General features: G+C 41.2%; 1 protein-coding gene across 1 annotated transcript; it reads right to left on the bottom strand.

Moving 5' to 3' along the window:
* Window positions 1–878: 878 nt before the first annotated feature.
* Window positions 879–26171, bottom strand: zranb1a (zinc finger, RAN-binding domain containing 1a). The gene is made up of 10 exons (XM_033611703.2): window positions 25850–26171; window positions 24515–25361; window positions 18791–18978; window positions 16952–17105; window positions 15896–15967; window positions 13302–13500; window positions 11218–11338; window positions 6823–6952; window positions 3768–3997; window positions 879–1882 (listed from the first exon to the last, which is right to left on the bottom strand). The coding sequence occupies exons 2-10, from the start codon at window positions 25335–25337 to the stop codon at window positions 1667–1669; spliced, it is 2133 nt and encodes a 710-aa protein (XP_033467594.1). The 5' UTR covers window positions 25338–25361; window positions 25850–26171; the 3' UTR covers window positions 879–1666.
* Between the last annotated feature and the right edge of the window lie 307 nt (window positions 26172–26478).

The following is a 26478-nucleotide window of genomic DNA, read 5'->3' as shown; positions in this document are numbered from 1 at the left end:
CCGGGGTTTGGCCCAGTAACCCTCTTGCTGTGAGGCGACAATGCTAACCACTGTCTCGCCGTGCCACCCTACTGCTAGTGTATAGTGACAGTTTGAGCAAAATGACAAACTGTGGCTTATATGTAATCTTAAATCTGTACTGCTTTATCCTTTGTCACAGGGGGCGCCAAATTATTAAAGTCCTGATAACAGAAAATGAAATATAGCAAATGTAACCGTAATAACCTGCAAAAATAATCCACACTGAAGCAAAACATTCACCACTGACAAAATGTTGGATCTCTTGGGTAAAAGGTAATCTTACTCCACCTGTAATTATATAACTTTGATAATGTTTGTTGCCACTAAAAATCACTGTAGTTCAAGTAACTCAACCCTTAGAATATTATTGTAATTCATTTTCCACCCGATGTCCTAGGAAGAAAAGATCTACTCTTGTAAGTTGTCTGGATGTTTTTCTATCTTATGCTGCACTACATTTCCCCTTTTCCTATGACTTTATTGAACATTACATCTTATTTATAATAGAGAGCAATTCCGTCTTGAGGTTTTGAATCACTGGATGCTCCCCAGAGGTTGCTGGCAGCAAAGCAAATTTATGATTTCGGCCTAAATCTTCCAAAAAACAATTTTGTATCCCTCTTCAAACAGGCTTCGACTTCACACTTCAGAGCTCCTACAGTGATGTGGACTATATTTAGATGGTGTGAACATTATTGAATGTCCTCGTGCGTGATCAGCTATCGAACTGTCAGATCTAATTTTAAAACTTTCCCATCCACCATCACCCAGTGAAATCAAACACATCAGTCTGTGGTCTCTCTAATCCCAAGAAGAAGGAGATATTTGAAAAGAAAAGCAAGTGGCAACAAAGAGGATGCAAGTGAGTCAAATTTAATATTAATGCACTCTATAGAAAGAGGCAGAGTGTTTGGTTTTCTCTTTTCCCCACCAGCATCACCGCCACCCACTCTAACATGACAATGAGCTACTAAATCACACGTAAAAATGTCAGTAAACTTGTACGTCCTTTCCCCCTTCCCCCTCACAGAATGTAGGTATCATCTGTGCAAAATAAAATACTTCAAGACTGAACAGATCAAACAGAACACAGATAAAACAGGGCAGAACAAAGGGATCGCCTCTGCGTGCTAAATCTCCTAAACAAATAAATAAATCCAAACATCAGGAGGGGTTTGCAGAGGGATCGGGAAAACAGGTGCTCTTTAAACCTTAACATACACACAAGGATCAGCGTCCTCTCAGTTTTAAGCAACGTCTCTGTCAGGCAATTCTGTAAATGAAATTTCTCATCTAGTGCAGCTTCGGGATTTCCTTAAATACAGTATATTTTCCTATATGTCCTAGTATTTCTGTCAGGTGGAGATAATTACTTTGATAAGAAATAAGGAGGAATCTGAGCACAGGAAAGCAAACTAAGTGGACATGATGTGCTTTCATAGGAGCAGTAATCAGGATTCTGTTCGTTGGTGCTGGTATCTTCTTTTTTTTCTACCACGGAGCTCACAGAACACATGCATTATTACAAGTTAAAGATTTACATTTTGGAGAAAGGAAAAAAGAAATATAGATAGTAAGGTACTCTCCCCGAGCCTACAGTGTCCAGTCTCAGATTTAAGAGCTCTTTCTTTCTTCTCTACCTCACTCACTCGTCGTCATCCTCCTCTTCCTCACCGTCAGACAGAGAGGCACAGGGGCGGATCTGGCGGTATCTGTCCAACCACTTCTCCACCATCTGGGTGACGAGGGGGTGGTTACGGCGGCGAGAGCTCTTCTGCATGGCTGCCAGCATGCCTCCTTCTGTCACGCAGCAGTCCAGCCATTCCCTCAGCAGCTTCTCCTGCTGCTCCTCGTTGCCCATCTGAGTTGTAGAAAACATGCAGTTACTACTTGGGGCATATTTAAGATGTGACCCCACTGGCGACCACAGTCATGTATCACAAAACTAAACATCCGCTTCACAGCTGCACGCTGGAAGCAATTTGTGGTACCCTGACACCATAAGCTCCTTCTTTAAAAAACAACAACAACAACAACAAAAAAAACAATTTTCATCCAAAAATGTTAATTTTTGTAAAATGGTACATGCACACATCCAAAAGTTGAATTTAATACTTTTCCATACATTTTCAGACCTGATTTGCCACTTGAGTAAACAGTAAAGTATGACATACATTTTTTCATTAAAAAATGTCATGGACTAGTTTGTCATAAAAATATCAATAAAAAGTCATAGTAAAGTATGCTATTAAAAATAGAAATTTAATAGTTTAGTACACCATAAAAAAATGTAATAGGATGCCATTAAAATGTCATAGAAAATGTAATGGTATTATATGCCATAAAAATAAAAAAATCATAGTACAGTATGTCATATAAATATGACAAAAAAATGTCATAGTATAGTATGGCATAAAAGATTTGATAGACAAAAAATGTCAGTATAGTATGGCATAAAAAAAATTGATAAAAAAAATGTCATAGTATAGTATTGCATAAAGAATTTGATAAAAAATGTCACAGTATAGTATGGCATAAAAAATTTGATAGAAAAAAATGTCAGTATAGTATGACATAAAAAAATTAATTAAAAAAATGTCATAGTATAGTATGGCATAAAAAATTGATAAAAAATGTCATAGTATTGCATAAAGAATTTGATAAAAAATGTCATAGTATAGTACGGCATAAAAACATTATGAAAAATGTCATAGTATAGTACGGCATAAAAACATTATGAAAAATGTCATAGTATAGTACGGCATAAAAAATTTGATAGAAAAAATGTCATAGTATTGTATGGCATAAAAGATTTGATAGAAAAAAATGTTAGTATAGTATGGCATAAAGAATTTGATAAAAAAATGTCATAGTATAGTATGGCATAAAAACATGAAAAATGTCAGTATAGTATGGCATAAAAAAATTGATAAAAAAAAATGTCATAGTACAGTATGACATAAAAACATGAAAAATGTCATAGTATAGTATGACATAAAAATGGCAAGAAAAGTCATAATTTGTTATTCCATAAAAAAAGTTAAAAAAAAATTTTTTTTTAGTTTTATAGTTAAGAGTGCCTTAAAAATGTTAAACAAAACTGATATCATAGTATAGTATGTCATAAAAATGTGCAAAAAAAGTCAAAGTATGTCAAAAAAAAAAATCATTTAAAATGCATTAAAATGTCAAATACATATTATAGTATAGTATGACATAAAAATGTCCTAAAAAGTCATAGTTTAGTGTATCATAAAAATGTTTTATTTCAAAATGCCATACTATAAGATGCATAGAAAAGTCATGGTATGGAATGTCATGAAAATGTCATAAAAATACATAATAGTATCATATGACATAAAAAATATAAAAATATGGCATAGTATGATATGTTGTAAAAAAAATAATTAAAAATGCCATAGTACAATATGTCATAAAAATGTCATATAAATACAGTACTATACATAGTATAGTATGACATTAGAATGTGCTAAAAACAAGGTCATAGTATAGTATGTCACAAAAATGTTATACAAAATTCAAAGTCTGTCACAATGTCATAAAGCCATATTGTGATATGCCATTAAAAGATGTAAAATGCAGTACCTTTAAGACTTTTTAATACTTTCGTAGGGTCTTAACTGTCGCTAAATTGATTAATCAGCATGAATGCTCTGAGACTTCTGTTTTGAAAACAGAAAACAAAAATATGAGCTTTAGCTGTATGTCACAACACCAGTCCCTACCTCTTGTGCAGACAGGAAGTGAATGTGCAGTAGCTTCCTCTCGCTGTCCACCAGTGGCAAGAAAGTGACAGTGACATCATCGTCAGTATTAAGGTTGGCGCCCGCACCGCGATTGTCGTAGCCGTCGTTCTCCATGGCCACCAGGGCCGAGAAGTGGCCTCGTGTGTAGCCCAGGGCGATGGGGCTCTTCCAGCAAAAACTTTGCTCCCATAACAGAGGCAGGTACACACCTAAACACACACACACACACACAAAGCAAGTCAGACCAGCTGGGAGCCACTGTACACCACAAGACTCCAGACACCTGGGGAGGAGCAGGCCCTGTAGCTCCACGCTCAAATTACAGTGTGTGTGAATGTCAGCTGGGGCCAACCACCATCTCAAATCTGACCTGACATCAGAGGTGGTGGCATTTCAGCTGACTGCAAACAACTGGCCCTTTGTGAGCAGAGAGCGGCTCTGTGGTGCAGCCTGGTGCCCTGCGTCTTTAGGAGCATGCCCTCCTTCATAGGCTCACTCCCTACTAGACACACACACACCATCACCAGACACTTAGCATGCAGTGTAGACTTAAGCCATGGCTCCAGTTCTACACCTACCCCAGTTACTCTCTGCTTATTGGGACCTGACTGCTTACTGGAGGTTATTCTATTTATCAAAATTACAGGCAGTGCACTAGACTGATTGAGTTAAAGATATTGTTGCATAGCGACTAAGCACCCCAGCTGTGCTCCCTCTCAAGCTTGTTTCTGCCAAGTTAAAAAGAGGCTATGAGCAAGACTCAAGGACCTTATTTTACCCCACAGCCTGTTGTAGATACAGAGTCAGAATACAAAAGCAAACTCCATCAACTTTTATGACCTTTTGACTAGAAACCCTACCTCCAAACATTTCATTTCCTTTGGCAACTTCTTCTCTCCACATCAAAGAGGTATGGATTAAAGATACTTGTGAGGAGATATCGAATGAGGTATGCTCAAAAGAGTTAGATGGGATCAAAGCATGTTCTATAAACACTAGGCTTCAACTCCTCCAGTTTAAAGTCATCCACTGGCCGCATTTCTCCAAGACCACAATGAGGATAGTCTTTCCTTCCTTCGCCCCTAGGTCATCCTTTCTGGTCATGCTCCAAGCTCAAGAGCATTTTTCATTTGTACAGTGACATATACAGCAGGCAGCTGATCCTGTTATCCTGAGAGTGGATATCAGTTTCCCCTCTTTACTTTATAAAAATGGCTAAATGACACGTTGCTTGTCTTGTATTGAAGGAACATCCCGAATTTCTTCTGACTGAGTGACAAGTGTCAGTCTAGGATCTAACTATATCTGACTGTATTTCACATAACTGTATTTTTTTTGTACTTTAATGTATTGTATGGCGCTGTGTTCGGATCCGCCTGGTGATGGTTTTGTAACCTTGGTCTTGAGCTTTCTTCAGCTTCACTTGGTCTTGGTTCCAGGGACTCTATTTTAGAGTTGTAGAGCCGATTTCTAGTTTTGCCGGTCTGGACCAGTGGGATTTTATGCAACCCAACCAGCATTTGTCATTATGACACCTTCTGGCACATCAAGTATTCTACATCAGCAACCTGTGCTGACAGCATCACAGCGCTAAACCCAACTAGTATTGCGTTAGTAATAGCTGATATGAAACATGATTAACACAATATTACATTACAGAGAGGTTATAGAGCCACTAGTGTCTGACAGGCAGTGTGCAAATTACCGCAAAAACAGGGAACATGAAGGAGATCAAATCTGAGTAGAAGTGGGAGGGGTTTGTTTACTAGAAAACTTATGTGTTTTTTGGGGTGACGAAATAAGACATGGCAGAATTAGACTCTCAAGAGAAATAAAACTTTCCCAATATGGCAACATTTTGGATTTAAAGCCAATAAAAGAGGAGTCCTAACTGGCTACAAACGACATAGTGCGCAATTTTGAGTTCAACTTTTGTCAGACGCCATGTTTCTATTTATTTCTGTTGCATGCTTTAAAAGTGCCGCAATGGTCGAGAAATGGTTCGTGAATTTGAAATGAGTTATTCTCTACATGATGCCATCTTATTTCACTACATATAACAAAATAAGGTGGCAGCTGGCTGGAGGGAGATCGCCAGGGAGCTGAAAGTTTCTGGTAAGGTGAATGACCATCACTAGTAACCTTTTTGCTTTTTGGAAGTAAACTACTCACCCATCGTTTTTGGTTTGATTTAAATCACACGACTGAAATTTACGTGGTTTGTTTACAAGACAAAAGAGAAGTGCATATTTAATGGATTCAGTGTGGACAGAGCTCCAGTGTTATGTGATGCAATTGATAGTCAGATGCTCCTTTGCTGTTTCGATACAGTGCTGCTATATCCACTCCAAGAATCTGTTGGGTCAAGTGACACTTGGTAAAATTCAGTATACCAGTCCGCTCTGGAGCTTGTCTTAATATCAAATTGGTTTTAATATTTTTACACCAAACCAACCCTACTTCTGACTCTCAGTCCACCCGTGGACATTTTAGTCAACATAAGGACTGACATACATATGCACTTTTTTGTGAGCTGGAAGCTTGTTTTATCTTATTTTGTCGTACTCTGTCATGTTCGTTTTTCTTTGTATGTGTTTTTAAAAAAATCATAAATAAAATATGAATGGAAAAACCAAACTCCATGATAAAATTAATAACTTGCAGCATGAGCCCAAGTAACTTTAAGGGTTAGTATGTCCCAAATTACAAACAAACAAAAAACACGGTTACCTATAGTGGCATATTGCCATGCAGGAAGGTTTTGGTTTTATTTGTCTGGGTTTTAGGATATCTATCCCTGAGATTGTTCCCTTCACTCAGCAGAAAATAGTTCCAATGAAAACGCTTTGATAACGGCAAACAAAACCAAAACTGTCTGCATGTTTAAATATTGCAAGAGGTGAAAGAGAAAACATGCCTGTTACTAATTTGACGGCATGCTTTTAAGAAGAATGACTCAAAAAGTTAAACATGAGCAGAGTCCTTATACAAATTACTACTGAAATCTCCCAGGTTTATCCAAATGCTGCCTCACCTTGAAAACGAGTGTATCCTAACGTTTCCCCACGGAAACTTTTGTAGTATTTCACTCCGTAGACTATGATCGGTCTGCGAAGAATGTGTGCGAGAACAAAAATGTGGGTCTGCTCCAGGCTGGCCCCAGGCTGAGGAGAGGAAAAAAAGAGAAACAAAAAAACAACACATCACACAGTTGTAATCAAACAGACTTCCCTCAATTGTACATTCAATATTAATACAACCAAAAATAGTGGAGAGTGCGGAGACTGCCAAGTACTGTGTATCCTGGCTACTGTGAACCTGCACCGCTGCAGCTCTGAGTACATGTGTAAGCCACTGTCTCTCCTTCTCATTTCTCAGTTGTACTTTCTGAATAAGCAGAAAGCCGACTGCAATGACCGCTTTTAAATACAGCTACAATGACATTTAACGTTAAAAGGGGGCTTCAAAGTCAGCTACAATTGGATCTCATCTCTCCATCACTGTCAAAGCCTCAGACGAGGTTATCACATGGTAGCATTTGCCGTGTTTGTTTATACTGTCGGTGGAGTGGCTCTCTGTGCTAAATGCCTGTAATCCCAGGGTCACATGTTGGGAAGGAGTGCTGCTTCAGCAGGCGTGTCAGCCAAGCAGATGAGCTGTCTGTCAATCTACAACTCCATCTCAGGGGATCTATAATAATTGCTTGTGTCCTCCCTGTCATTCACACACGATCCACCGTCTAACTGTGTCTCCCATTTAGTTCAGTTCAATTCACTTTACTGGCGTGAAAGTTAATGAGCAACACTCCAAGAGCATTAAGATAAGACAGAGTGGATACACTGAGGATCAAATTGCTTTCACAATTTTGTGCATTTATGAGTGTGTGTTTCAGAGTGTGCTGAAAGTGGAGGATCTGTGTCACTGGTCTTAGTACAGCAAGTGTTTATGTAGATCATAAGGTTCAAATATGTGGAGCTTTACAGAGTAGTTCAAAGCTTCATTCATAACGTTGACATTTGATTTCCAAATCTTTCAAATGCTGCACAGGCTTTTTTTTTTTTTTTTTTTTTAAGAGTAGCATGAATATGTGGTTGAGCAAAGAAAGAGTGACACTGGCTACACTTAGGGCAGACAGGTGCTGGCGATTGGAGCAGAGGGAAAGGTTAGCAGTGAAGATGTCTAGTGGCAGTATAAGTACAGTGTAGGTTACAGTGTGCCCATGAATAAACACCGCAGCGCCTCAAAAATTTCTGTGCTTTGCTTCACAACTGCTGGGCAAAAGTGGAGGGAGAAACAGAGGCAGAGTGTGCTGCACACTCTGTTCCACCTATGTTACAAAATATATAGATAAATATATTTATTCAGTGCCTTATTATTGGGCATTAATCTCGCATTTACACGCACATTGTCAAAAAAATAGACGCGAAGCATAAATAAACGCCTCAGGTCGTGGTTTCGCCCATGAGGTGCAACTGAGATGTAAGCCTGCACAGGGCAAGTGCAGACAGCAGCACAGATTTAAATAAGAGCGAATCTGCTGGCATGCATGTGAAAAACGCACTTGATATGCTTGTGGTCTAGACACGGGGTAACTCATTTAATCCGATAAATCACTTAAATAAAATTGAGGATTTTGTTGAAGGATTTTTTTCAGGGTGATGACATCATAAATTACCATGACAGACACTCAAAACTTTACTAGAAGCTTCAACACAGCCTTAAAAATCTGACTCTCCATCTCAAGTATGTTCCAAACCAAAATGAACTTGGTGTTTTTTAAGGGAAGCTGAACTGATGTGTGGACATGTCCCTTTGCTCCCCACAATTACAGGTCTGACCATTTAATGACATTTTAAAGAATGCCACTCTACGTTGTGGTGGCTCGTGCAAATTTCCACTAACTGGCATGACAGAAATGTGAATTTGTACTCGCACTGGAATCCAACAACATGGCCAGAGCTGCTGTGAACTCACAGCAAGTTAAAGGTACCCTGTGCAGGCTTTTGACCAGTAGTATGAAGCGATGTTTCATAAGCAGGTTCATGTTTTATTTCATGCTCCACTAGGACACAAATAAGACGTGCATGTACACATGTAAACAATGCATGTTTTAAGGAAAAAAATCCAACTTTATAAATGGTTTTATGTCGGCATTCTTGTCTGGAGCCCTTTTTAAATAGGAACTGTGCAAATTTGCAGGAAAGCCCAATCAGTCTTTTTTCAGCATTGGCAGTATAAAAACAAAATCTGGGAGTACGGCAAAATGCTGTCTACCTACTTTTGTTTCTACAGAATGCTCCTTTTTCGGGGCAATGGGGGGCATGAGCAAGTAACAAAACTTGTAGCTCAGCGTGTGACATAAACAGTGACGTGGGAGGGAAGCCGCGGCTGGTCAGTCCTTCTGCGATTCTCTAATAAGTTGGCCCATCCTTCACCGTCCCCGTCATTTGACGGTTAATGGCCTCTTCATTTGCGAGGGCAAGGAGGGCGCGCAATTCCTTGTCTCCCCAGTTGCTCATCTTTACAGTGTCTGTCAGGTTTGCGTTTCTCTCTTGCTACTAGCTGCTCATTCCTGCTATCAGCTGCTTCCTGTTTATCCACCGCCAGTGGGTCGCACGTGCGGCGTCATCAGCAGCTCCTCCCACAAGTCATCAACAGCCGCTCCCGTTGCGGGAGGCCGCGTCGGTCTGTTTAAACTAAAAGGGTTCCGCCAATATGACTACCCTACGAGGCGGAAAATTGGGCACCTCGGATCAACTCGCCAATCCAGCTCTGTGTGTCTAAACGCTGGCAGCTTGCCGGCAAAACAGCCCAACATTCGCTGAAAATCTGGCAGTGTAAAAGGGGCTTGGGTTTGTCAAATGGCGTAGGTTACAGCACTGACACCTTCCCTCATCCCACCACACACCGTTCGCTGACTGTGTAAGCCTGGAGAGTGAGGAATGTGTTAGCTTGACAATTTGAGCTTGATGGTGGAACATGGTGCTATTTTATTATAATTAAACTTTTAGTTAAGCAGGTGCAGATACACTGAATTTTAATTTAATACTGCATTTGTACTGCATAAACACATTCAAAGATCCATAGTCAGTGTATTACACACAACAGATGGCCATTGGCACGCTCCCAGTTTGGAGAAGCAGACATAAGTCCTGACACAGAAGCTCATCAATGCACTGCAGTGGATGCCAAGTTAGTTCAGCTCCAAAAGTCACAAAATAAAATAAACAAACTAACCAATCAGAGGCAGTGATAGACAGCAACTCCTGCATTCTGCGAGGTGAAATTACTGCTTCTGTCAATGGAGTTTGGTGACTGTGGACAGGGGATGCAGCAAAACATATTTTAGCCTTCTAAAAAAGGGACACCTAGAAAAATTGGCATCAGCTTAAGTGCACGCCTCATTTAAAGAACACAAAAATGGCCCATTCTGACGGGGAACTGAAGTTGTTTATCGCCCTTTAAAGTTAACAGACTCCTTCAACATTAACAGTAATTTTACCTCACATCACACTGGAGTTGCTGATCTACCACCAACTCGACTTTTTAGTTTATTTGAACTACAGTGTGATTTTCGTAACTGAACTAACATGGCGTCCATAGCAGTACATGGCTTTAAATAAGTTTATATGTAGCAACGTCATCATATGGAAATCTACATCTGGTCGCGTGGGAAAAAGTTCTTAGAAGAGCTTGAGAATAGAGTATTCTGACACTAAAACATACACGCTTCGACCACAATTTAATTTTTCAGATTTGAATACATGAGGAACACTACAAACTTCTACAAATAAAAAATAATGAATCTGTCCTTTAAAGAAAGGAATGCTTGTGCTTGCTTTTATGTGTGGCTTAAAAAATTCACACAGTATGTTTTGGTAGAAAAACACTGAATGTTACAAACAATTGTGCTTGTTTATAAAAATCCAAAAATATAAAAACCCACAGGGTGCCTTTAAACAGGAGAAGGAAGACTCTATCTCTTTTTAACAAACAAAACACCATGGTGTGTCTGTCCCCAAAGTGAAAAAAGGAGACAGTACACAGGTTATTCTTTTTGTGCAACAGGAGTATAACTGAGGAGGTGAACATCCTGAATGATAAACGTGTGCCAGCCAGTTACACTCACTTAATAATTAACTTGCTGTTATGTTAGTGTTTAAATAACATTTGAATTTCCAGCAACAAACACATATTTCTGGCTATAAAGCTGCTGTTTTGCCTGTGAGAATGCACCAATTTATGCGTTGTATTTTTTAAGTATCACTCCCCTGATCCTCACAACTTCTGTCTCCTCACACAACACATTTACAAGAATCTCACTCACTCCCTTTACAGACCCGACCGCGCCACACTGGGCCATTTCTGCCTTGATTGATAGTGAACTACAGGAAGGAAGTGAGTAAACCAGAAGGAACCTCATAATTACCTGGCTGGCCAAAGACAGGATGAACGCCCAATCCTCCTGCCACTGCTCCTCTCTCAGGGAGAAATGCAAACCGAAACTCTGCGAGTACCACGACTCCCACTCCTTCCAACGTGTGTAAAACCTGAAAAAGAATTACTTATTAGTCTATTTTTAAAGCCCATTTGATTCAACATGATTTATCATTCTATAGTGTATCCCAACAACTAGATTTTTCTGGCATGGAGAACAAACAGCTCAGATTCATGAAACAACTTTGTATGTCAAAATCAGCTGCAAAGAAGACCTGAATTAATTTTAAACAATTTTTAAGGAGTCTAGAGAAACCTAGTTACACATACTGAACAAATCCTCCACATACCTACTGCATACAGATTAAAAGGAAAACATGTCTTTCATGTCTTGCCTTTACTAAGTAATCAAACCTCCTGTATTTGACTGTGTGAGGGAAGCATGTAAATATCCTGAGGAAATGCTTCTACATTGAGCCTCCGAGTCAAATTATCAAAACCACTAAACTGCCTGCAGAAGATGACTGCACTGGCCTTTCACTAGCTGCAGGCAACCAGAACAACCTTTTACACTATTACTCAGGACATGCACATCTATGACATGACATACAACTTCAGCAGTTAGGACACTGACAGACAGGAAAGACAGAAAGGTAGTGCCTTTTGCTCAAATTCAAGATTCACGACGAGTGGCAAAAATGTCCTCAAAGGGTAAGTTCTCATTTTTAAAGTGGGGTTGTATGAGGCTCTTATCCATAATTAATGTATTATATACAGTAGATGTAGTTCAGCCCCTAGATTGTCTTGCTGAACACCAGAACTGCTGGTCTACCATAGTCTCAATCAGTTAGTTGGTGTCAGTTTGACTTTTTTGAATCCAAACTAGCCCTTTTAAAAGTCAAAGTCACACGATAAAACAAACAAGCTAACCAACAGAGACAGAGTTACACTAGCATCTCCTGTGTTCAGCATTGTTAAGGTACTGTTTTTCTTTACGCAGTCTGGCCTTACAGGGACTAATACAACTGCTTCAGTTCCCCATTGGAAATCACTGTCTGACGGTTAAGGTAAAGCAGTGAAAATATTCTAAATATAGCCTACACTTTAACTGATATTGATATTTTAAGGTGGCTAACCATTTCGTTTACCCACTGTGTGTGAGTGGCGAGTTTGCCAAGTTGAACAAGCACTCTTAGCTCGTTCAGTTTGATAAATACATTAATAAGTATCATTGTTAAAAGTCCCAATTATATAAACAGAAGCAAACTAGCCATAGCTTTGTGCTAACGTTAGCTGTTGAATGTGATGCTGTCGCCATGGAGCAGTAGTCACTCTTTAGTTCAGGGTGTGTGTGCCGTGCTACTACAGACTGTGTGTGCTACTGGGCTTGCTGCTAACGAGAGTCTGTCGCTGTGCGGCGGCTCACTCTGCGACTCGGGTGTGTGTGTGTGTGTGTGTGTGTGTGTGCTTTGTGCTACTGGGTTAGCTGTCAACGAGAGTCTGTCACTGTGCAGCCGCGCTCTCGTTCTCCAGCTTGTAGTGCGTGGGTGCTTTGTGCTAATGGGTTAGCTCGAGTTAGCTGCTAACCTAAGTCTGTTGCATCATAATGGCCTGATCTTTGTTTCAGCTCCTTCAGCGGACACGCCCCCAGTGTTTGAGAGCAGAGAATACTGCTCATTTTTATACAGTTTTGAAACCTAATTTTATATACTTACCAATTTTTTTAACATTCAAATTTGGCTAGCTGGTTAACGGCACATTTTCTGTGGGGTGACGAAGTGCTTTACCCAGAATTTAAAAGATCCGAACCATCCCTTTAACAAATGTTCTTTACTTCAATACAACATCTTTGTGAGTTATAAATATTTAGCACTTCACTTCCTTAAAAAAATGTATCTTTCTTTTTATCCTGATGACACACAGCTTTCTTTGAAGGTGAGGACTGTGTAGAATTTTATATATGTAATTCATATCTCAAGTTAAATGGTCATAATGATACAGGTCAGTTCATTCATGCATAATAACTGACTAATAATAAATGACTATAGCAACTCTATATAGGGTTAGGTGTCTCACCAGTGGGAGCAGTCATGCAGGCTGTCATGGAGGGTCTTGCGGAGAACAGAGTCCTTGTCGTAGATGCCCCAGGTGGCCTGTAGAACAGAGTCCAACAGACAGTCTCCGGCTGTGCGGTTCCACAAGGCGTAAAGACGACTATCCAGGCGTGTGCCCAGCTCCAGAGACCAGTTGATGACAGGAGATTCCTCCTCTAACTCTATACACAGAGAGACAGGCAAAATGCACAAGTGTGGGGTGAGGACACTATTTGGAGGACAGGTTCCATCAAGCTGTTGTTGAAGCATCGTCTGTTTCTGTCAAACTTTGCAGTAAAAACAAGATGGGACCTCTCCAAGAGAGACAGGAGGATGACTTTTAGATTTAAACTGTTAAGATTAAAGAAAATTAAAGTTGACCAATGAATAAATAAGGCCTTGTCCTCATGTACATGTCAGCCTTTTTCCCCCCACACACAAACTGCATTTTAAGCCCCGTTTCCACAGAGCAGTACGGTACAGTACAGTTCAGTTCAGTACGCTTTCTTTTCCCGTTTCCATTGTGAAAAGCTGTGTACCAATGGAACCGTTCTGTACCGTCCCCATTTTTGGTCCCCCCTCTGTTGGGGTACCTAGCACACAGATCTGGCACTAAAAGGTGGAGCTGTGAACACTGCAGTCTGATTGGTCAATAGAGGACGGTCACTCTGCTCAGGGCTGAGTTGTGGCTGGTTTTGAGGCTCATGTAACCACTGTTCACACTGTGGAGAGTTTTATTAGTAAACTGTAACTATAAAATGAAAGGATGTTTTGCTGCCTCTCACAGCAGCTGGAGTCTGAGAAAAAATAACTTAATTCACTGGGCTAAATTCACTGGGCCGACTGCTGGTGACTTTTAAGGTGGAACGTTAATTTGTAATGCCACTCAATGAATGAAAAGACGATGTCAGGCAATCAACACACCTTAAATTTCACTGTGGCAACTTTGACCATCACTTTAGTTTTTATATGACATACACATTTAGTAATGAGTGGATCGTCAAGCGTTTACATATATTACTTTCCACCGGATTATGTGACCTGCATATATTCTAATCCTTACTTCGAGAAAAAAAAAGGCATCGTGGAGCGTTGTTCCTGTGGGCTCCAGCAACACTAAACCCCTGAGCTTGCCTGAGAAGGATCAGATGCAAAAACCCGAGAGAGAATCTCACTGCAGCCTATTTTGTTCTGAAAACGTCGGGATGCAGCCTCCTTCTGTGGACAATAAACAAGGTGCAGACTTCCATCTGTGTCACTGGTAATGAGGAAATACAGAGAGTGACAACAACCCTGCCCACATTTAAGGGTACTGTTTGTGGTGGAAACACTAGGGTCTAGGTACCATGTCTGAAGGGTTACTGTTGGTTCCAAAGGTACCATACTGAAAGTGTTTGCTGGAAACGGGGCTTTAGGGTCACGAAAAATGGAGGATGTTCGGAAACTCCACTTTGAGCATTTACATGTAGACACGGAAAACTGAGTTATTGGCTTATGAGACCAGAGTCTGCGCTCACAAACGAGGAGATGGCTGATGTGACCAAAATAGTGCTGGGTTTAACCTTACTAACAGGACATTTCACATGTTTACACACAAACAACAGTTACTCTTCCTCTGTATTGAGAAACAGAGGCGTCAGAATGCACTATGGAGGGCACTGCTCCAGGCAGCCTTCTGGTAGTAACTTTTTTTCAGGCTTCTGATTGGCGAGTATCTTCTTCTTCCTTTTTTTGCATGGCTTTAGAGCTTATATCGCCTCTGCTCTTGACAGCGCTTCAGTTGTGTTTCTGCGTTTTCATTCAGTTTTTTTTTTTTTTTTTTTTTTAATAACAGTGCTTGTGTGGATGGGATTTTTTTGATGGAGAACAAAGAGGGGAAAAAATCCATTTTGAAAAATACCCATGTATGTGTGGATTAGGCCTAAAACTGGGTTTATGAGAACAACCAGAAATAAAACAGGGCGATGAAAGAAAACTTAAAAGCTGATAGTCCTTAATCTGCTCACAAAAACTCAGCATGCAGCCATAGATGCTGAGTTGAGCCTTCCAGATATGCAATGGTTGCAGCTGGTTGTTATGGAAACAAACTGTGCGTCACATAACCTGCTTTACAGCAATTTTCTTTCCTCCTGAAATATTATCAAGCACACCTTTACTGATTCCTCAGCTGTGTTCTCTGCAAAAACCAAAAACCCTGAGTACCTCTCATCAGTAACCCAGTTTGAGGAGGATTAAATAGGTCACAAGACTCCTTGGATACCTCTGCTCTAGTGCACACATGTATGTTCACAAGCACACACAGAGTGCAGTCCTGGGAGTGTGTCAATGGTTAAGCGTTTAGGAGGGAAACCAGTCAATTAACCTAATTAGAGAGGATATATAAGATGGAGAAGGAGGTGGTGAGCTAGCTGAGGACAGAAGTACACAAGAGCAGATGTTAGTTTAAGTCTCTTCCACGCACGGCCACACCATGAATCACAGGTAATCAAAACCAAATAACACATGACTGAACGTAAATAAATGCAAACTGTGCTTTACATGCAGATACCAGATATGAAATGAATAAATCTTTGGTACCTTTCTGTACATCTCGATCCAATACCTCATCGAACAGCTTCTCTTGGACAGCAGGCGGCAAGTCCTCTATATCTGCAAAGGCATGTGGGAAAGATATTATGTTTTTATGCTCATTATAACCCTAATGGCACGCTGCACCAAGGGCAACAGAAACGCTACAGTAATGACACACAGAGGGGATGTTCTTTGCAATTCCATTCATCGGCTGACATTTTGTCAATGGGACACTGTAAACACAAGCTCTGTACAGCATGTTGTGTTTCTGTGCATATTGAACTGTGCACACACAAAGCCAGAACACTGGTGGCTATTCTCTGGTTCAATAGTGAATAGCACTGGCTTTGTTTGAAAGAGAGAGAGACAGAAACAAAGGGAGAGTGCCCTGCAGCTGGCCTCTGGCCAAATTCTGTCTGCAAAGAAATACTTGGCATAACACGAAAAAAAAAAATAAATTTGAATCTATCAGTGAAGCCTGCATAATCTTTCATCCCGGCGGCCATAGCAGCTCTGAATCAGAATACAACTGGTAGCGCTGAAAAGCAAAGTGCATGTCATTTCAGGGTAGACATTACGCCAAAGGGATGGGATACTGAGCTGCTGTTTCTCTGAGCAATGCTGCACAACAAGGCTCGCCGTCATTCTTCCAATTCTCCAGTGAGGGGGGAAAACATCAAGATCACACAGTGAAATGCTGCACATTTCCACTGTTTAGAGGAAAGTTCTATGGATGTGCTTCGAATTTAAGCACAACCAGAATCCCAAAAATCACAACATCACTTATTTATCCATTCTACACTTGCAGAATAAATGTAGCCTGCAGGGCTCAATGCCATTCTTCATGTAAGATCCTTTAAAAAAGGCAAATGTTCACACTGTTTTTTGATGTGAATTTTGTTAATTTAAGTTGTTTATTAAGGCAAAATAAAAATAGATGGTCTGTCAGTGGACACCAATAAAGCTACATATATTTACTGATAAATACAGAAGGTGTTAGATTGCACATGTGCAAGGACACCCAATTAGCAAAGTGATGCCTCATCAAGATATGGTGGTTACCTGCAGGCAGGGTGAAGGTGACCGGGTCAGTGAGGAAGTAACAGGCGAAGTCTCCTTTGCGTTGATGTAGCGAGGCTGCAATCTCCCTGCGGATCTGCTCCGTCAGCTCAGGACACACCATAGAGGGGATGCACTTAGCTGCCTGCTGGTTCACCTAAAGAACACACACAGATTCATTAAAGGCTGGAGGTAAAGATACCAATATGAGCATAATAATAAGATATTTGTGATACATGTTAACAATGAACAATGTCTTAAAGGGGAACTAACATTTTTTTTCAACCTGGGCCCTATTTTCCGATCTACTTTTGTCAAAGTGAGTGATAGGATGTTCAGTATGTGACATTTCTCCAGTACGAAGCAAGGGCTGACCTGCCTGCAGCTCATGAACGCGCGCTATATTTAATAATTCAATGAGCTCTGCGTCCGTGTACATCCATGTACTCCGTGTTCAAATAAATATGGGCGGTCATCAAATTCAAATGGCTCATCCAGATCCAGTTGGTCAAAATCGGGTAAAAATACAGCCATGACTACTCCAAACAGCTGCATTTGTAAGCTCACTCCAGCGGTAACTTCCTGCACCAACTCTATTTTAAAACACCAAAGAAGAAGAAGAAGAAGAAGAAGAATCTAGCGAGACGTGAGATTTCAGAGCCAGACTTTCACTCTCACTCTGTTTTGACTTGCCACAACAAACATGTCTGAATTTTTACCAGATTATGACCAACTGGATCTGGATGAGCCATTTGAATTTGATGACCGTCCGTATTTATTTGAACACGGAGTACACAGACGTACACGGACGCGGAACACATTGAAGAGGGACGAGGAGAGAGAGGGAGCAGGAAGACTTGCCACAACAAATATGTCTGATTCCAGCTAAAGGTAAACACAGACGTTCATTTCTCCTGTCCGTTATGTTGTCGGATAATTATACTAACAATCTGAGCCTATCTGTGTGAAAAAAAAAAAAAAAGCACTTTTAGTGGACGTATTTTGACGGTGTTTGACGCTGTCTGAGTGCCCTATTATTTAACATAGCGCGTGTTCACAAGCTGCAGGCAGGTCAGCCCTAGCTTCATACTGGAGAAATGTCACATATTGAACATCCTATCACTCACTTAGACAAAAGTAGATCGGAAAATAGGGCCCAGGTTGAAAAAAAACATTAGTTCCCCTTTAAAATGAAAATCAGCGATGTTTTGGGCAGTTTTAAAAACACAGGACATAAACAATGACAACAACTGACACACAATAGTGTACACATTTGTGTATTTTTTATCTGAAGGATCCAACTCTGCCTACACCATCTTTCTCTTCTAACCTCAGTGACTTGTTTCACAGTGCAGCCCTCTCTGCCTTTCCTAATCGTTGCTTGCCCTCCTTGCAAACCACATCAGCTCTGTGGCATCACGTCCATTAGGAACCAGTGGCAGGACTGCAGCCAGGCTAATCCTCCACCTAATCTTTAAAGTGCACTTCTGCTGTAATTAAAGGCATTACAGGCATCTGCCATATATCGTTTACTCTGGCGCAGAACAATTATAGACCGGTATGGTTGAGGAGGAGAACTACAGAATTACATCAAAATTACAGGAAATATTCAGACCTTTTTTTGTGTAACATAACCAATTTGGTAGTGAGATAAAGAGGCACAAGGTTACTGGTAGCTACCTATTTGTTTTTTATAATCTTCAAACAAAGAGTAAAATTATTTCTGTGTAGAAAAATGTGTGTAAAGAGGGTTTTATCAAGAGAAAACCTGCTCATAAAAGAAGACATAGCTTTAAATCCAGCGGGATGGCAAACACTAACCAAATCCATAAGCACTCTTACCTCTGTGAGCAGGATGGCGAGCATGTCCTGCCTCTGGAAGCGGATGGCCAAGTGGACCAGCGTGAAGCCCACATCAAACGCAGAGGACCGGTTAAGGAGCTGCACCTCGTCAGCAGTGAGCTGCCGGGCGATGTCGCCACCGGATGACTTGTAGGCTTCGATTGCTGCCAAGTCTCCCTCTACCACGCCTGCAGCAGGGGGAGGAAGAAGAAAGAAGGAAGGTCAGAGAATAGAAGTCAAACTTTGGCGCTGAAAAATATCAATCTAGAAGTAGTTTTTCCAGCTTTTCCGGAGGTTTACACAGGCTAATGAAGGTAGCTGGAGGAGACCCACACCTACATTGATGACGATGCATGTTTATGGAAGGAGGAACAAAAAAACAATTCACAGTGAACAGCTGTGACAACTCAACTGTAAGCCTGTGCACAAACACCTACTGTCATCACAAGGCATGTACACTTTCACTGTCAGGTTATTAGGCAATGAGGTTAGACTGAATATCAGAGACACCACACACTCAAAAGCACTACAAAATACAACCTGAAAATTGTTTCGTAAAACGATGTCAGACAAAAACTGAACATCATAATCTTCATTCAGGTGGTATTAATTACAGGGCTGCTCCTAATAAACTGCCATCTGAGTGTATGTGAATCTGCTATAACAAATATTAGTGTTTCTTGTTCAAACACCCCTGTAAAAGAAAAAAAATGTAGAAAGACACGAGAATCCTTTTAAATCAGGCCTATTCTTTGTAACTGGATTAGACCGGTTTTTTGGAGCAGTTCCAACCCCATGTCCTTGCTTGTAATAGAAGCAAGATGTAACAGACAGCTTGCCATGTTCAATAACAGAGCTACAGAAATATCCATCAAGCTGTGCTAACACATCAAACTGCTCTTAGTCACAAGCAATTAATATTAAAATCTGGTAGGGAAATTTGCAAATTCAACTTCAAAAGAGTTAAATGCTAAAAGAATTCAAAGCGACGGGGCTCTTTGGCGCTTGACGTCAATCAGTTCAGATGACCTCTAGATGTAGCCACTAGCTAACCCTGTGTGAGAGCAGTTATCACACTGTCAGGCTACTAAACAGCAGAACAGACAGAGCAGTGTAGCTCATAATGCAGAGCTATCGGAGAGCTGTGTCAGACAGAGGACAGTCTGTGCAGATTAGCGTCCTCCCCCTCCTTTGGACATCGCAGTCTCAACATCTGTTATGAGTGAAATGAGCGGCAGCTAGGTAGCACACTGCACGCTGAAGCGCCGGCTAATTTTAACAGACTGCTTTATGTGAGGTTGTCCTCTCTGGCAGGGGAAGAGGACAGTTACCTTGAAAGAACCTGAGCGGCAATGTGCCAGGAATGCCTGGTCCCTCCCTTCTACATGCTGGGTGATACTTTGCAGACACAGACCCATAAATGGATGCTGAATAATTTTTGCTGCAGTATGCCATACTAGAGACATAGACTGTTCTCCAGGTGTGTGAATAAAGGTAATTTGAAGATAAAAACACTTGTGTCACTGTGTCCCAATGCCACTATCATAACTGCTGACGTGACAGTATCAACGTTAAGTACACTTTGTGCTGTTGATGTGTGCTGCCTCACATTGCAAAAAACACCCTGATGAAAGCCTGGGACTGAAATGCTTTACTTTCAATAAATCAGCTGGTGTTGCAGAATAATTTGGGCCACGCTTGGCCCTTTGTTACCCAAACAATTAGTGAGCTGGTGAAATAGTGACAGCACACTCCTAAAAAACACAGTACATGCTTCCTAAAAGAGTGTGCAGTGCACAAACAGAAATGGTGGGGACGTCATGAGAGTCTTATGGTTAAAAGACGCATACCACATAACCAAAATATTCAGGTCTATTCCGGCCAAGGACCAGTGTTGCATGTCATACGCCCCCTTTCTCCTTTTTCTTGTTTCCTGACTGCCTCTATAATGTCCTAAATAAAAAATAAGTATTTCATATTTGGAAGAAAAATCCTAATCTTTGCCATGTCAAATAGGTAGTTATGTTGCCAAGATACTGTTTGGTTGACAGTTCTTTGTCTCATTCCATTGTTAGTACAAAACAAATTAATTATTTGTTCAGTATTTTCATCTTCAAGAGCACTTCAACGCTATATTTGGTAACTTTGGAAAAGATTTTATTTTTCATATTTGCTGAAACTGTCCCTGTATTCACACATCACTAAATGAGACAGATAATCTGTGGAAAAACAAATCATACTCCTCTGCCTACTCTATTGCCTTGTAGCCCCTCTGATGCTCTTACTGCATGTGGACGAAAATGACAAATCTAACGCAGCTGTCAATCATTGCTCGTGAACTGCGGTCAAACCAGGCAGCGCTGACCAAACACGAATCAAGATCCTGGTACTGCCTTGCCTATTTCTCACTTCAAATGTTTTCAGGAACATATTTTAGTGTAAAATGAGAAGGTTTGTGACCCGGCCGCCATGTTGTAAACAGTTGACTGAAGCACCACCCACCAGACACGCCAACTTTCTCATTTTACAGCTAAACAGTACACTAAAAAATGTTTCTGAAAACAACTACAGGTTTAAGGGTGCATTCACACCAGGACAGTCCGGGGTTCGGTTCACTTTCACACTGCACTTTTTAAAGCGGACCAAACCGCCTGGACAAAGTCACACAGTTTCAACAGCTGCTTGTTTGGGGGCAGTATTGCCCGAAACGACCACTGACCAGGAAGAAAAAAAGCATGAGGAAGAAGAAAACCCGGCTCCTCGATTGGCCAGGACCGAAAACGGAAATCCATCCCATTCACCCGGCTTGGTCACCACAAAATCACCAAACACCAAAATGCAAAGCACTCTATGTCACTTCCTTTCTTTAATTCACTGCCTCTCTTTGGTCCGCTGGCTAGTCCGTTTGCATTTTCCACTGTAAACGAACCACACCAGGGTTCACTTGCAAGTGAAAAGAGACCCCCAGGGTTCGCTCGTTTGGTCCACACCAGAATTCAAATGAGCGTTCACACCACTCCAAACTAACTGAACAATCCGTGGAAGCGGACCAGGGTTCATTTAAAGCGGACCAAACAGCGCCAGTGTGGATACGTCCTAAGGTTCCCTGGAGTCCAACATGTGCAGCTATTTGAGAATATCAATTTCTCATGAATTAACTGCCTCAACATCATACTATGAAGATTACTACATAATATATGCTTCATTTATTAATTAATAGTGTGTAACTAGGACACGCTGTAAAACTGTTCTATTAGCCCATTATGCTGTGATCAGTCAATACATTATTAGTCCCAAAAAAAGCCAGAAACGGGGCATCCTGAATATCAGGCGTGACTATCTGGACGGACGTCAATGTTGTGTGGTTATTTGAACTGATCAATACATTGCAGAACTTCAGTTTCTACAAAGTGACGTCATGATGTTCGGTAGAATTTTGTACTCGTTGGTGACTTCCAGTGCCTGATGGTAATACACAGCGCTCTTCCACAATGTTTTTTAAATATATAATCACATAAACTGAACACGTCATCATCATCATCACGAGCAACACCAAACTGAAGGAATAATATGTAAACTACAGACAAATATTATCTGCAATCTCAACACTCACTGGTTAAAGTCCAAACAAAAGAACAATATTACAATAACAGAGTCTGCTTCCTTGTGAGGAAAAGTAGAATCAATGGGATCATCCGATTTTGGCCCAAATACAGCGCTCTGAAACAACATTAGACCAGAAACAGTGGAGCAGAGTGGAATAAAGTTGTGCGACCTGAGGAAGTGCTTGGCCTGGCCATAACGTGCTGCTCCACTCAGGCACTTCCTCCTCTGACAAAACACTTTGAAGAGCCCAACTGTAACACAAGCTACTGAAAAGAGTCAGCTCAACAAAAAGGTGCAACAGTGTTCAGAATTAAATCAAAAGGCTGGGATTGTATTTATCAGGCAGATGAAGGACAGCAGTGGAAAAAATAAACTCACTATGACCTAAGAGTAATGTTTTCTATTCCACAACAACAGGCTGGAAAGGGCAATCGGTGCAAAGGTCAGGAGGACACTGATCATGTGCTGCCTTCGTGCTTCTTTTTTTTTTTTTTTTTGCCTTTTTGTTGTTGACTGGTGTCCATGTCTTGTCAAGGCTATTTTTGCCTTCCAGGGCCCCTGCTCAGCACATAAGCGCCACTGTTTACAGGGTCGGTTGACCGCGAGCCAGGAGAGTCTCTGGTCCATGGGATACACTCTCACTGCGCTGCCCAGACGGCTCATTCATCCCCACCGGCTGGGAAGCACTCACACCCTCTCAGTTTCTCAAAGACACTCTCAGTGGCAGAGCAACGGCAGCTAGGGGCTCGGTGATGAGCTGGATCAAATTCCTACTCGCCCTTTACTTACACATATATCTAATGCTGCCATTCAGCATCGTCTATGCTTTGATGATGATGATGATGATAAGTATCCTCTCCATACAGCAGACATTTTCCACCTGAAAGCACTACCTTGTGAAATTAAACCCTTATCGCGGAGCCTGCCAAGCTGGTGTTTTGCTAAATTCCTGTTGTACTCTAATATTTGGAGTCTAAACAATGACATGTTGTCATTCATTGATATAACTCCTGGGGGATCACACTACCGTGGAACCTTGGCCTTTGCAAGGTGAGGCACCACCGGAACTGTGATAAAATAAAACTGAGCAGAAACTAAATGTTATGCAACTGGGACAGAAATGGTCGCAACTCACTCTGTCACCACTGAGCCTGATATCATGGAAGGAAACAAATAGCTGGTGTAACAGTAGAAGTGTTATAAGGAAAAATGGGACAAGAGTATGGATTCTTTGTCCCATTAAGACTATTCTGGTGAGCCACATAGAGAAAGGAGGGCAAAAGTATTCTCACACAAAAATCTGAGCTCAATAAATACTGTTTGTAATCATTACTATGGAGCACACTACAAGCAGAGATTTTAAGAATTGCAGCTGCATCAATTTGCTATTTTTGTTATTTCCATTGATTTTCTTTTTTAATTATTAGTTAACACATTAATCTATGATATTTAATGCCTTTTAAACCTTTTTAAGATAATTTACGACCAAGTTTAAGACCGAGCCGAAAAATCAGCTTTTCTCATTCAAGCACTGCAGGTAAATCTAAAAGGTCAGCAGTGTATATATATATATATATATATATATATATATGTAATTTCAAACAGACAGTTTATTTAAGGAATATTTAGGTTAGGAGTTAGGTTTATCTACATTTTTCCGTCAGGTAAGTGCAAATATAAAGAAAAAAGACAGTATTTGGGTCAGTGGAAGGTTTTAAAGATTTGTAACATCATCTGGACTTTCATGTAGAAAAGCTTGACTCATTTGGACCAAAAAGTGCAAAAATGTAAGACTATTTAATGACTTGTAAGGCTTCATATTTATTAAACTGAATTTAAGATTTCTGAAGGACCTGCAGACACCCTGCCAGCACCCAAGGTGGTGCCCTTAAATTGCTTGTTTTATCAAACCAACAGTCCAAAACCCCAATATTTAATTTACAGTGATATAAAACTAGAGACACGTTTGAAAAGCTGGAATAAGCAGTTTGGCATTTCCCTTTGAAATGGCATTATCAATTATCAAAATTGCTGTTATTATTTTTCCTGTGGACTGACTGATCAATTAATTGCTTCAGGCCTCGAAGGAATGACATTTAATGAGGTACAAACACTCACCAGCACATGCATTGAGGAACAGCCAGTCTGTTTTCCTCATTCGATTTCTAATCTGCTTTAGCTTCTTGAAGTCGACCTCTTGTTCCTCTTTGCTGCTCATGGCTCCAGCTGCAAGCTCTATCCTCTGGAAGTCCATTTGGACATTGTCTTCCCTCTTGGGTGTAGGAGGGGACCTCCTCTGGCCCTGGCCTCCACTGCAACTGCCCCTCCACCAAGCCCTGTCCTGCTCATTGATCATGGATGTTGGCTCCGAGGACTCGGCCAGCTCTATGGCTTCCTGGTTATTGGGCTTGGGGTGGTCACACACCACACACTTTGTAGTTTTGGGCCAGTTCTGGTAAGTGCAAGCTGCGCATGTCCAGTGCTGCTGATGGGTGTTGAGTCTGTTTCTGTCATTGTACTCCTCACAGGTATCCACAGGGGAGTGGAGAGGACGACTGACTGCATTGGAGCCTGACGGGGACTCCGTGGGGCTGCTGGTCCTTGGGCGCTGACACAGGCACTGTGTGCAGCGTAATGCTCGGGGCCAGTTCAGGTAGGTGCACATCTGGCAGGACCACTTATTGGCAATCTCAGCCATGCTGGTGGACCTGATTCTTGGCCTGGCACTGGAGTCAGGGCAGATGAGTAGGTTGCCGCCACTCTGAGTTCTGGGGGGGTCCCAGTCTGGACTGGGGTCCAGATCGGGGCTGTTCTTGTAAGGTTCCTCTGTGATGATGGGACCCCTCGACCTCTGTGCACGGCACATGGTGCACTTGACTGCAGATGGCCAGTTTTCATAGGTGCAGTAGTCACAGGCCCACTTTATCCTCTGTTCTGTCATTGTGGATCACTTTGGATGGTCAAGCTGTGGTAAATAAATCCAGTTAGACATGTGGCATGAACAAAAGCTTTGTCAACCATCTTGGAGGTCAACAAACATAACAAACTAGTATCATTTATGAATGCATAATCAAATGAAGAGATTGCATGTTGCCTCAAATATGCACTCCAGCGTGTTTTAAACTAACTTACATCTAGTCGGGCATCTTCAATGACACTGGCAGCCTGAGATAGTAGAGTGATTTAAAGATTAAAATTACCTGTCAGCTGTTTATTATCAGTAACACCATGGATGTGGGTTAACAGCCTTGGTTTGATTAGCATGACGGTTTGCTCTGTTGCGTTACCATGTACTCATGTTTGTCTTTACTGTTAGCATGCTAGCAGGGGAAGCTAACCACCTAGCATACACAGTTACCGTCAACGGTAACAGCTCGCGAACATTTCTTAGAAAGTATAGACACAGTACATGTCGTTAACCGGATTATTTGAAGAAATATGCAAAACTCTTACCGTCGCGGCTGAGCTCGTTCCTCAAGTCCTGCCGAACACCACAACAAACCTTCTTGTACCAGCCCCCCCTCCTCCTGCTCTATCAAACCTTTCCCAAACCGAGTTATTTCGACCCCTCTGGTCTCTCACATGTTTACCTTTATGGACACATTAACCTCTTGCGGAATAAACCACACCTTGGCAAAGCCTCTGCACTCCCTGAATCATGGTGTAAATATGCGACACTCCATGGTTTACATTGCCTCCGTGTTGTTTAATGGCGGCGACAGCGAGACAAATGAGTAGCAGAGCCAAAATAAACGCTTGCTTGCCTTCGTCACCAATCATCTGGCTCAGCGCTCAATGCGATTGGATAAAGGGAAAGTACTGTGTTGCCTTCAGGGTACATGGGAAATATTACAACTCCCTAATGTGCGAACATTTATGAGAGGTTCAAAAGAACTGGGAGATTTGACAACGAAGGGCAAGCTGTAACCCAAAGTTTGTCTACTTTCATGTTGAGTCTGTACACTGAAGCAAAACATTTTTTTAATATAATATCACGTCAAACAGACACTTATCATAATTATCCGAGCTTATCACAAACACTAAAAGCCTCGCTTCTATGGCGGCTGTGGGATAATTATGCT

Source organism: Epinephelus lanceolatus, chromosome 21 (genome assembly GCF_041903045.1).
Source record: "Epinephelus lanceolatus isolate andai-2023 chromosome 21, ASM4190304v1, whole genome shotgun sequence".
Classification (NCBI taxonomy): domain Eukaryota; kingdom Metazoa; phylum Chordata; class Actinopteri; order Perciformes; family Serranidae; genus Epinephelus; species Epinephelus lanceolatus.
The sequence above is the reverse complement of the archived record's forward strand: the minus strand, read 5'-3'. Positions and strand labels throughout refer to the sequence as shown.

Bases quoted from the DNA above. Each gene is read 5' to 3' on its own strand.
- zranb1a (XM_033611703.2), bottom strand. From the start codon at position 25,337: ATGACAGAACAGAGGATAAAGTGGGCCTGTGACTACTGCACCTATGAA. The intron at 18,979-24,514 runs GTGAGTGTTTGT...CCCCTGCTGCAG, and splicing joins GTTCCTCAATGCATGTGCTG to GCGTGGTAGAGGGAGACTTG. The intron at 11,339-13,301 runs GTGAGACACCTA...ATTCTTTTTCAG, and splicing joins CTGCATGACTGCTCCCACTG to GTTTTACACACGTTGGAAGG.